The sequence below is a fragment of the Akebia trifoliata genome, chromosome 9 (assembly GCF_017979445.1).
Source record: "Akebia trifoliata isolate Shusen 1 chromosome 9, ASM1797944v1, whole genome shotgun sequence".
In the NCBI taxonomy this organism is placed as follows: Eukaryota; Viridiplantae; Streptophyta; class Magnoliopsida; order Ranunculales; family Lardizabalaceae; genus Akebia; species Akebia trifoliata.
The window spans coordinates 25,012,921-25,025,844 of NC_141383.1; the positions used below are offsets into that span (position 1 = coordinate 25,012,921).

The following is a 12,924-nucleotide window of genomic DNA, read 5'->3' on the forward strand; positions in this document are numbered from 1 at the left end:
CATCCAACACATTCTCAAGGAGTGTTTGGTAACAAGCTTTAAGTAAAGCTGGCTGACAGTATGGTTCATGAAAATGAAGTCCTAATTAATTTGGACTTGTTTGGTTTGAAAAAGTGGATAACTAATCCCCATTAACATAAAATACATGAATAATCTAAAAATTAAAAGGAGAAGAGGGGGGGTAGAAAATGACCTAGGTTCAATTTGAAAATCCCTAAATTAAGTTTAGACAATCTTGCTTTAAAATCTAGTTTGATTCTTTCTTTCTCAAGTTTCTTTTCTTAGTCGAGTGAAATTAGTGGTCAATAATTAGTAGGTGAAGGTGAGTTTCGAACAGAGGTCGTGGTATCAACATACAGACTTTAACCAACTTAGCTAGCTGACACCTTTGTTTTTAAATAAGCGAGCAAATTAGTGGTTCGTAATTAGTAGGTGAAGGTGAATCTTTCTCAAGTTGCCCTAAGAGGTCTATATAACTCTAAAACACTCACCGCAGTCGACGATTGATCGATTTCTCTTCCTTTATATTAGATAAAAGGAGGCGATAATGACAATGGAACAAGGAGTGCCACTTGAAGATGATTCAATGGAGTGGTTAGTGCGGCTTAGGATCTGATAGTCTTCAAACTTGGGATTTGGGGGTTTCGGGATCAAATAACCCCCTTTTCAAAAAAAAAAAACTCTACAAAGCCCATTATATGAATTTCGTTGATGATTTAAGTTGATTCAGATGTTTCAGAGGTGACAACCATAGCACAGATGATTTGATGACCATTTTGATAGGTCGAAACCTGGATTGGTCAATTTAAAAGTGCCCTCGTTTTGCCATGTGTCGAGTCATGGACTCAGCCACGTGGATAAAGAGGGTGAAGTGATTTTAGGACTGGTGCCTTTTGTCCAGCTACCTTGCTTCATGTGAAAGCCACTGCAGCAAAATTACTATTGTGTCCACCCAAAATATTGTGCCGAAGGCCGAGTAGATTCAAGACTTCAGTGGGACTCATAAAGATGTACTTAATTAGTCTATAATTTATACTTTATAATACCATGTTTCTTAAGATTGGTAAGTCAACTAAGAAATTGAACGAGTCAACTCAATCGAGATTTGAAGTAGATATTTTATAGATATAACCCTCCAACTTTTGGTGAATATTTGAGATACCCTATGTTTTCAAACTGATGAAATGCCCCTTTGACATTGGTCTTGTCTAATAATTAATGTAAAATAACCTAAATGCCCTCATCTTCAGTTTGTAGTAAAAAACAAATCCTTAATTTTTGTTCCCAAAGCCAGTCATCATCAATGTCTTGGGCGTTTGGTTCTATCTACTTCAATTTTTAAACCTCAAGTCCAAGATAAGAGTTTTGAGAAGTAGAAGACAATAGAATTTTCACTAGGAAAATAAAAAAAGTTCTAAACAAAAGATAGGTCAAGGATGGAAAAGATGGATTGAAGATATGAAGTTGATAAATTTTTAGTAGAAAAACTAAGGATTGAAGATGGAGGCATTTGGTCATTTCCAATAGTCTATAAAAGAAGACATAGGTCAAGGGGGAATGTCATCAATATGAAAAGATAAGGTATCTCAAAAATTCAAGAGAAGGTGAAGGGACTTCTCTATTAAATTAGCTGATCATTACCCATCACTTTATACTGAACTCCAATTAATTAATATTCTATAATTAGAAAAATCTTAAACATTCTAACGATATACACCATATCATGCACATTTATCAGTACACCTCATCTATAATCTAATCTTAAATCATATATTATATTTTATTAAGTTGACTCATTATAAGCATTGGTTACTGTCCATGTAAAGAATGTTTCAAGTTATAAATCCATCACGCACATTCCACTCTCTCCAACCATCTTCCTTTGTTCTTCTTTCTTATTTATATTAGTTAATTAATTCAAAAGGGAAAGAAAAGAGAAAAGAAGCATAGAGGTTCCTCCTATATCAACCCCTCCCTCCTCAAGATGTTATTCCACACACATCAACTTCCCTCTCCCAACCCAATTTAGAACAAAACTTCCCAAAAAAAAAACGAAAAAACCAAAAAAACATTCTCTACTCAAATCAATCTATCAGATAAGCTCGGAAGTCTTCGAAAAAAATTCAAACTAGTGGGTGGCATTGGGTCCCTAAACATTGGGTGTCGTAAGAAATAAAATCCGAGTGCCACTGCCACCATCTTCGGGGGCACCACGTAAAGCACCACCGCGACTGCCAAACAAACCCCAATGAATAATCTCGTGGCTCTCGGATCTCGCCAGCTTACCAATGCTTGGAACCGCTCTCCTTGTGTTGCAAAGTCCCCTAAAACGGTTTGTATCCTTGCAGCTAATGTCCTTAGTCTATCGTAACGCATTCGAACAATCTCTGGTGTCTTTGTGCTTGGGATTGGATCAAACTCCTCGTCAAGGTCTTCGTGGTCGATCTTGTCTGCTTGAGAGAGCTTGATGTCCATCCCGGGTGGGACTCTAGGTCGAAACCTATAGTACCAAACTCCGATCAAAAACACGTATATGAATCCAGTTGGAACTATCAATTCGGGGTACCATACAAGCACCAAGTACAAGATGTGTACGAGTACGGTCGTAACGGGGTTTTTCCACCATCGAATATCATCCAACCATCTCCACAATCCAATCACCCAAGAAAGCACGGCGAGGATTCTAAACCAATTCGCCTTGCTCTTTCGCAAACTCCATGTATGTGAGTCTGTGTCGAGCATGTAATGGACCACTTCGGGGCCAAGCGGTGGCTCGGATAATGCGAGCCATGCCGCAACCATCTTAGTGGCCGCCCCTCGCAATGCCTCTTGTTGGGTGACACCAAGTGGGCGAAGGTAGTGCAAGCGAGGTAACATTGGCTGTCCGTACAAAGCGCATGTGTCTGGCAACACGTATGGGCACGCAAACCGCACGGCTAACTCGATCTCTCCCATCTTCTTCAACCCAGATTTGGAAAGCACCAACAATGGGTACGAATTTGTGTACACTTTGTTACTCTCTAGCGTGGATACGCGTACATGTACCTTTCCTATACGACAGTCTGGTTTCTCATCTACCATGTTAGGAAACATCCGCCAATTGTCAAAAACCCCTATAGTCAACACAGTTGACGGGTCGAATACCTGCCACGTGTACTGCTCGTTCCAACGTGGATCAAAGCTGTCGGTTATTGTTTTTGTACGGACCCACTTTTTCCCATACTTGGCGACGCAGTAAGCATCAGTAGCCCCTTTTCCTCCACCTTTGCATTTCATCGGGAGTAACCCTCGTGCACCAAGAATCCCAAGTTCTAGAACTCCGATCGGTTGTTTCCATAGCTGCTTCGCTGTCGGACGAAAGTCGCTGCACAAGTGAGCTGCTTCATCAAGCACGTGGTACCCACCTTCTAAGCAAAGGCGGAGATGAATCCGTCCGTAATAGGACCCACCAACACCTTCTCCACCTCCGCCACAACCACTATCTAATACAAACCACTTGGAAGGCACGTGGCGTTCATCCAACCGTTGTTCGACAGAACTCAACGGAACAAGCACGTGACAGAGAAGAATGGCGTCTTTGCTCGAACGATCCTCAACTAATAACTCGAGCTTATCTTCAAGAGGCTCACCTGCAACAAATATGAGATCTTGATTCCACAAAAACGAAGAATTGTGATTGTTCATGGTGCCTCGTCTGGTTCTTGCGGATTGAAATCCTAATTGTGCTTTTATACGGATATCTGGAGGCATTGTTGGAGGATGATGAGGAGAAGAAGAAGAGTTCAAATTCGAAACAATGTGGAGATCTTGAGCTTCGATGATTGAGACTCTTAGATACCAAAGCTTCGGAGAGTGATAAACCTTCGAACGTGTGTAAGCCACGTACGGAGCATCAGAACTCCATGATTCAGGAAAAGCGTCATCCGCTTGAGTTCCAATCCAGACTGAAAGCTGTATATCTCCGCAATTCCTTCCAGAATTGTGATCATCTCCACTTTCTAATCGGTACCACTTTGGAGCCAGAGGACTGTCCGGTGGATCACGCACCGGAACATCACCATGTAATAAATCGAAACAAACTCCACCAAGAAAACGATCAGACGATCCATCCCAGACCGAGATCTTCAACCTTGAATCCCCGGAATCCGGTCGGTTATGGGCAAGAGCGAAGACCTGATGCCACTCAGGATTTCCAGAAACTTCCCCAGGTCTGTAACTCGCAGGTTTCGATCTGACGAAATGGCTTCCGCCTTCGATCCTCACGTGTGGAGTATCCGTAACAGTGAGATTTCGAGCTTTTACGATTCGAACGAAGATGTACTGCATCGGATCGACGAGATCATACGCCAGAATCCGTTCATTCTTGCTTGAAAACCTCCCGGTGATGACTTCCGGCGCATAATCCTCTTTCGGTCTCCTCAAAACCCTAACTCTATCCGAACTTCCTCCTCCCATTTGCATCTTTCTCACTTCCGGCGGGAATTGAGTTTCCGACGTAAACGTCTCTTCAGGTTGATGTTGCTCCGGTTGTACGTCAACCGGAGGCAGTGATTCTTCTATGATGACGATCGGCGGATTTTGCGCTGCCTCAGGAACTATTACCGTCGGCTGTGGCACCGCATTCGGATTTCTCTCATCCTCCGATCTCTTTCCACAGACCTTTGGATTCTCCGATACGTTTTCCGTCGGAGATCCGTCTCCTTCGTGTCTTTGTTCCTCGATTTGCTCATCGAAATAGTAGATTCTGAGTCCAATTTCACCTCTGATCCAACTAAACACACTCTTCTTCTCCAAAGCAAAGTAGATCAAACCTTCATCTCCTTTCTTCCCAAATTGACTTCCGTAAATCTTCACTCGCCCTAGAAAATGGTTTTTCCGCGAAGTTCCACCACCATTACTCATCCTCTTATCGTTATAAACCTCGATTTCGAGCTCTTCTGCCTCCATTGACTTCGGATCTGTAACGATGAACTCTAACTTCTCGTTCCATACTGGATTCAGATCTCTGTACTTCGTCGAAGTTCTCTTTCTCTGTCCATCGAAATCTACGACTACGTACGGACTCGAACTACCCTGGCCGTCTTTAGGGATGAGATCTCGAGCATCAACGACTTCGACGATCAGTTTTCGAGTTGTTGTAATTTGAATCGGAACTGCTGTCGGTGATGTTGTCATCTTCGTCTCATCTTCTTTAAAATGTCAGTTTTCTGGTGAGTTTTGTCAGGTTTCCGGCGATAAAGACATGAAAGGAGATCGGTGTTTTGGGGTTTGGTCACGTATGAGTGTAAAGTTTGGAGGAGATTGCGGAATTTGCTTTCTTTTAAGTTTTAAATTTTAGATTTTTTTTATTTTTTATTTTCAGTTTGAGTGAGAGAGAGAGAGAGAGAGAGAGAGAGAATGTTGGCTCGGTGGGAAATTAGATTCTACACCCTTTACATTTGCGTGCGTATGGGATTTTCTTTCCCTCTCTTTTTGGTTGCTTACATGTTCGAATTCTTTAGCTCAAATTACCAAAAACAACTCAATTCATTATTAATTCCTATTACATCCATATATGGCATGACCCATGTTTGAGAATTTCTTTGGTCCATCAACTTCAATCTTCCTAAAATTCTATCTCTTTATTGAGATTTTAGGATTGTAGAAAATAGAATCTTCGTGTTGATGGGGGTTACTAATTGATATATTGTCAATTTAATCGATGAATTGTGATAATCTAACTATCTATGTTCCTCGAGATACAGGACTACACTTCCCCATTTAAAAAATGTATCTTGTGGGAATCAGGTATCCCGAACAACACAAATCTACGATTCCCAAACTTGTCACGTCAAGTAGTCAATTGCATTTGCCATGTGGGGTAGTCAGATTATAACAACTCTTAATCGATTGATCACATATCCAAGGAAGCTTTTTTCTAGAATTTTGTGAGGTGATCCCCTTGGGACATACTCCCCCTCTACTCTCCTAATGTGGTGTGTGCATAGAAATATAAATTTCTTCGAGATACACAATTTCACATATTTATAAGGATGTGTGATTGTGTATCTCGAGGAATCTATGGTTTTATGCACATGTCACATCAGGAGAGTAGAGTCGGGAGTCAATTTATCATTATTCTTTAAAAAAATCTTAATTGAGTTAACGGAGTTTTGATTTTTTTTTTTTTTTTTGGTAAAAACAATTTTCCTTTAGTAATTTAAATATTTATTATTTCTAAAATCTGATGGTACTAGTCAATAAAGAGGTATTGTATCAAGCTACTGGTCGAGCTTATGTAAGAAAAGTTCCAATGTTATTTTCATAATTTCATTGATATTATGTAAAACTCTAATTATGTTTTCCTAGGATATATATTTTTATTTTTTGGTGAAATAGTGTAATTTGGAATTACAGATTTTTTCTTCATAGTGGGATTGATGTGATCCGTGGACGTACCTCAATCTTGAGAAAATCAAATAAAATCTGTGTCTCCGTGTGTGATTGCATCTTGTTTCTTGTTTTCTTAATAAAATTTGATATTGTGTCCAAGTATCTTCTAATCCGCCTTATTTTATAAAAAATTATAATTATTTGAATATAAATATAGGTTAATAAACAATTACAAATTGAATTAGTTGGTTCATCTTATCTAAGAATAGAAGACTTGGGCGAGCAACTTGGCAAAAGTGGGGGATGGCAAAGAGGTAATAAAAGATTTAAAATCATGATCAGAACCAAACCCAATTTGGACCATGGTTTTAAAACTTGTTTTGACGTCTCAGATGAGTTTTCCAGTACATTTGAGATGTCACGCTCAACAATGAGAAAAATGAACACAAGATTTTAAATCTCGTCTGATACATTGACTTGTCCCTTCATCTCATCCATGCATAATACCGAGACGACTCAGGCAATAAGTCTCAATCTCAGATGAATTTTCAAACCACGGTTTGGACCCTACTTATATTTAAAAAAATATGATCCGTATTTAAGATGGATCACAATGCATCAATCAAATGTGAAATCGTTTTATCGATTCATTGATTTACGCGACTAATCATTTTCCATGAATTTCTGAAATTTTGTGACAATGGTGACCCATTGAGGCTGATTTTTAAAACAAAGTTTATGAAAATTATACATACTTTTAATTTAATTTATTTTTTAATAAATGTAAACTGGTCCAAACAATTGGGTCAATGAGAAGTTAATGTAACTAGTACTAAGAAGCTCTATCTAGAAACATAGATTATCAGAATCTAATCCCATCAGAAAAGGAAAGTGGACACTTTACAAGCAAAATAGGACCAATTAGGGATAATGTGATGTTCACAGCTTAGTCAAAAGTGAAACAAAAAAGGGCAAAAGTGGGGGAAAAGGCATCATTTTATGACCGCTGTATTCATTCGCATTTTGATGCTCCTTCCCGCCCTCTTTCTACATCGAAAAGTCTGTTTTACCCTTATTATTTTCAAAGAATTAATGGAGTTTTAATTTTTTAGGGTAAATTTTTAAATAATTACAAAAGTTTTCGGCATTTTCGAAATGTTGTTAATGTTGACAAAGTCGTCATATAATGTTGACAATTCGATAATATTTTATCAACATTAGCAAAATTTCAGAAATATTGAAAATATTTGTAACTATCTGAGAATTTACCCTAATTTTTATTAGAAAACTTTTATGAGAGTGTTTTTTTTAGAGTTGTGATAATCTGAGTCCCCCACGTGGCATACTAAAAATACTCTCATGACGTGGTATGTGTTAGAATCATAGATTTTATGCCTCGAGATACACATACAAATATTCTTATAAATATGTGCAGTTGTGTATCCTGAGGGAAAAAGATCTATGGTTCTAGTACATGCCACATCAGGAGAGTATGCCACGTGGGAGAGTCAAAAAATCATTACTCTTTTTTTAAATCTAAGCATCAAAATATTTTTGACATGTATTCATTGATGAAAATAGAAAAAATTACTTAAAAGACCTTGGTGGAGGGATTTTTTTCTAAATAGTCCCTAAGTTTTGGGTCGTCTTTTAATAGTCCATTTAGTAAACTTTTTTTTTTCTTAACAATCCTTAGACCTCATCTCACGTGTATAATGTCATTGAAATATCCCAAACTACCATTTTCTCATCTTCTTCACATAGTTAGGCTTTCCAACGGCGATTGTGAACATTTTTGACGATCTTTGATCATGAATGACGAATGGAGAATGATATTATCTTAATTTTAAACATCTAAATGTTTTTTTCTTTTCAATGATTTATAAAAGAACAAAGTCGATATTTGAATTGTTTGATAATTACATCGTAACTTTTGATTTACAACCATGATTTATGCATTTTGGGTATTTCAAGAAGATTTATCAAGTATCGAAATTGGAAAAAACAAAAAATAAAAAATCTCGTTTATATTACAACGTCAAGTTCACCATTTTTATTTAAATACTGTTGAGTTCAACAATATTTTCATAAGAAAAAAAAATGATCAAACTTGACAATAATTAAATGGTAAACTAGACAATAAAAAGTGGTGAATTTAACACTGTAAATGTGAATCAGGTTTTTTGTTTTTCCAACTTTGATACTGGATAAATCTTCTTGAAACACCCAAAATGCATAAATCTTCTGGATAATGTGATGTTCACAGCTTAGTCAAAAGTGAAACAAAAAGGGCAAAAGTGGGGGAAAAGGCATCATTTTATGACCGCTGTATTCATTTGCATTTTGATGCTCCTTCCCGCCTTCTTTCTACATCGAAAAGTCTGTTTTACCCTTATTATTTTTAAAGAATTAACGGAGTTTTAATTTTTTAGGGTAAATTTTTAAATAATTACAAAAAATTTTGACATTTTCGAAATGTTGTTAATGTTGACAAAGTCGTCATATAATGTTGACAATTCGATAATATTTTATCAACATTAGCAAAATTTCAGAAATATTGAAAATATTTGTAACTATCTGAGAATTTACCCTAATTTTTATTAGAAAACTTTTATGAGAGTGTTTTTTTTAGAGTTGTGATAATCTGAGTCCCCCACGTGGCATACTAAAAATACTCTCATGGCGTGGTATATGTTAGAATCATAGATTTTATGCCTCGAGATACACATACAAATATTCTTATAAATATGTGCAGTTGTGTATCCTGAGGGAAAAAGATCTATGGTTCTAGTACATGCCACATCAGGAGAGTATGCCACGTGGGAGAGTCAAAAAATCATTACTCTTTTTTTAAATCTAAGCATCAAAATATTTTTGACATGTATTCATTGATGAAAATAGAAAAAATTACTTAAAAGACCTTGGTGGAGGGATTTTTTTCTAAATAATCCTTAAGTTTTTGGTCGTCTTTTAATAGTCCATTTAGTAAACTTTTTTTTTTCTTAATAATCCTTAGACCTCATCTCACGTGTATAATGTCATTGAAATATCCCAAACTACCATTTTCTCATCTTCTTCACATAGTTAGGCTTTCCAACGGCGATTGCGAACATTTTTGACGATCTTTGATCATGAATGACGAATGGAGAATGATATTATCTTAATTTTAAACATCTAAATGTTTTTTTCTTTTCAATGATTTATAAAAGAACAAAGTCGATATTTGAATTGTTTGATAATTACATCGTAACTTTTGATTTACAACCATGATTTATGCATTTTGGGTATTTCAAGAAGATTTATCAAGTATCGAAATTGGAAAAACAAAAAATAAAAAATCTCGTTTATATTACAACGTCAAGTTCACCATTTTTTATTTAAATACTGTTGAGTTCGACAATATTTTCATAAGAAAAAAAAATGATCAAACTCGACAATAATTAAATGGTAAACTAGACAATAAAAAGTGGTGAATTTAACACTGTAAATGTGAATCAGGTTTTTTGTTTTTCCAACTTTGATACTGGATAAATCTTCTTGAAACACCCAAAATGCATAAATCATAGTTGCAAATAATAAATTCTAGTTTAATTATCAAAAAAATTTGAATCTCAACTTCATTCTTAATTTTTTTTACACAAATCATCATCAAAAAAAAAAAAAAAAATACATCTAGATGTTTAAAATTATTCTCTATTTGTCATTCATGATCAAAGATCATCGAAAATAATCGTAACCGTCGTTGAAAAATCTAACTATGTGAAGAAGATGAGAAAATGATAATTTGGATATTTCAAAGACCTTAAGTGAGATAGGGTTTAGGGACTGTTACAAAAAGAAAAGTTTACTAAATAAACTATTAAGAGATCATCCAATTATTTAGAAAAAATCCCTCCACCAGAGTCCTTTAAATGAACTAACTCGCTAGAACTGACAAGAGGATAAGCATTAATCTCTAGGAAATCTGTTTTTATTCTCTCATCTCAACCGTTTGTTTGATGGAGAGCCTCCAACGTGGGTAATGCCGTAAAAGTCCTTAAAGAGTGGAACAATTTGTGGCTATTAGATCTCATAGTGCGGGCATTGTTAGAAAATCCTCCCACAATGGAGCATGTAGGCCAAGCATTAATGTGTCAATTGGTCTGAAAAGAGTGCTTAAAGTGGCTCTTTGGATCACTTCTATCTTTCTTCCTTTTTTTCTTTTTTAGATTTTTAAATCTTTGCAATTGACATGTGTCACTTCGAGTTATGCAACATCATGCTTTCTCCGTATTAGGTAATATCCCAACAATCAAGATTGATTTAAATTTATTCAATACCGACTTAAAATTATGCTAAGAATCTAACTTGAGCATCGTAAAAACTAAAATAATTGGCAGGTGTCCCCATTAGTAGAGAAAAGAGGTTTACATATGAAATGCTCATTGCACATATCTCGAGGTATATGAGTGTTATAATTTTCTTGCACTTTGAATTGAGTCACGATAAACTGACTCGCTAGAACTGACGTGGTGATTGACGCAAGCAATGCACATAACCATAAATCTTTTTCTTAACGAGTTTCTCTTCTTTCCATTTCTCTGAATCCAAACAAAGTGTAAGAGACTGATTCATAGACTTTTTTCTAAAACAATCATCTTTTTGGCTTATTGTACCTCTTAAATAAGTTAATAACAAAAGATAAATAGCACTTACACCTATCTTTGAAAATGAGAATTTTACCAACTCATGGACGAGAAATCTCTAAGTTATTGCGAATATACATGTCGACAAAATTTATCAAACAACATTTTTTATTGTGGTAGGGGGGGGGGGGATTTTGTATTTTACCGTTTAAGTATAAACTTATTTATCAAAAAATACTATTTTACCGACTTTGTAAATAATTTGGAATGAGTACTACCTTAGTAAATAAGATGATTTCATCGAATGTTTTGGTAACTTACCATTTGAAAGTTATCGAGAGATCAAGATGACTAGTTTGAGTCATCTTGGTATCATTTACGAACGAGATGTGATTAGGTAGGTATCTTCTTCTTCCTTCTCTTCTGTCTTGTACGAGATGAAAAGATGTTTCGATCGAGTCATTTTGGTTAAAATCATGTTTAATTAAGTCACATATGTTTAAGTAGAGGTAGTAAGAGAGGGTAATTTAGTAAAATCTTGGTTGAATAAATTTACGTGATTACCCCTACAAATGTCAACATATGAACATGAAAAAGCTGATTGAGGTGAAACAATATTACAAACAGCTAAGATGCGCACATGATTCCGCTACCCAACAAGGCTTCCCCTTTTTGTCAAAGGCACCGAAACCACAATTTCAATAAAGTAGAACCTGATACCCTTTACTTTTCCCCCTCTAAGCTTCCTAATTCCCCCCCTAGTTTTATTGCCAGATACATTATTTTAGTGCCAAACACATTAAATTTATTATACTTAATTACAAAGATTTTAATTGAATTTTTAATTATAACATATTAATCAATAATTTAAATGAGTCCTGGTCGTGTGTTTGAAACTGGGTGATCTCCTGAGTTACTCTGTTGTAGTTGCACGATGGAAAGTTTTTATGAAGCTGAGGTATGCGATTGCAGGGGCTAGTCCTACCCCAAAAGAGATGCGGGATACGTTGTATTTTAAAAAATAAAACAAATAAAAAAATAAATAAATGAATCTTATTGGTGGAGAGGATCAATCTTTCTTTTATGTTTCCTGGCCTTAACTGATCAACATTGACATTTTCCTTTTCATTAAACACGTAAAGTTGTAATAAAATGAGTCGGAAAGAAAATTCATTCCCACTCTTTCATAAGTTGCTTTCAATTAAATTAAAATTATCTTCTTCAAATTTTGAAATTGACATTTTTAGGATTTTATTTTAACCAAAAAACTAAAAAAAAAAAAGGGAAAAAAAAAGAAAAAAGTTGTTTGGACAAAAATTATGTTTGTTTTACTTGAGGAGAAATCAATAGATGGCCCAACTAAAAAAAAATTAATCATTTTTATAAAACCCGATAACATAAGATTGAAGAGCGAAAGGTCTTTCTCTCTCACCATATTTTTCTTTCTCTAGACTCCATCTCTCTTTTCGTGATTTTTATTTTTTTCGCCTTCTCCTGTATTTGATTTTCTTCTCAAAAAGATTAGTGAGAGCTTTGACAGATATGTTTATGAGTCGTGCTGGACTAACATTAAAATCGACATTGAGTCACACATTATTGGTGTGGAGTGCATTTAGAACCATAGATATTTTTCACTCGTATCTCGATGAAAAACATCTATGGCTCCATAAACAGCAATGTGTGAATTCGATGCAACTTTTTTAAAGTTACTTGAGCATTTTCTTATGTTTATCATTATTTGGTGTGGCATATGTGATTAGTTAATTTTACAAATTGAAAATTTATAATAAAAATTTGGTGTGGCAATATAAATTCACTTTTAAAATCACTGATGGTCCTTGCGATGCCCAACTATGTTAATCTCAAGGACCATCCAGTGGTGGCCAAGGAACACACTCTTCTCTACTTAAAAAAACAGACTGAAATG

The 12,924-nt window shown here is 35.6% G+C and overlaps 1 protein-coding gene across 1 annotated transcript; it reads right to left on the reverse strand.

Annotated features, from left to right (window-relative positions):
• Positions 1–1,168: 1,168 nt before the first annotated feature.
• QKY (C2 calcium/lipid-binding plant phosphoribosyltransferase family protein) lies at positions 1,169–5,326 on the reverse strand. The gene has a single exon (XM_086453940.1). The coding sequence runs from the start codon at positions 5,173–5,175 to the stop codon at positions 2,080–2,082; it is 3,096 nt and encodes a 1,031-aa protein (XP_086310066.1). The 5' UTR covers positions 5,176–5,326; the 3' UTR covers positions 1,169–2,079.
• Positions 5,327–12,924: the final 7,598 nt, after the last annotated feature.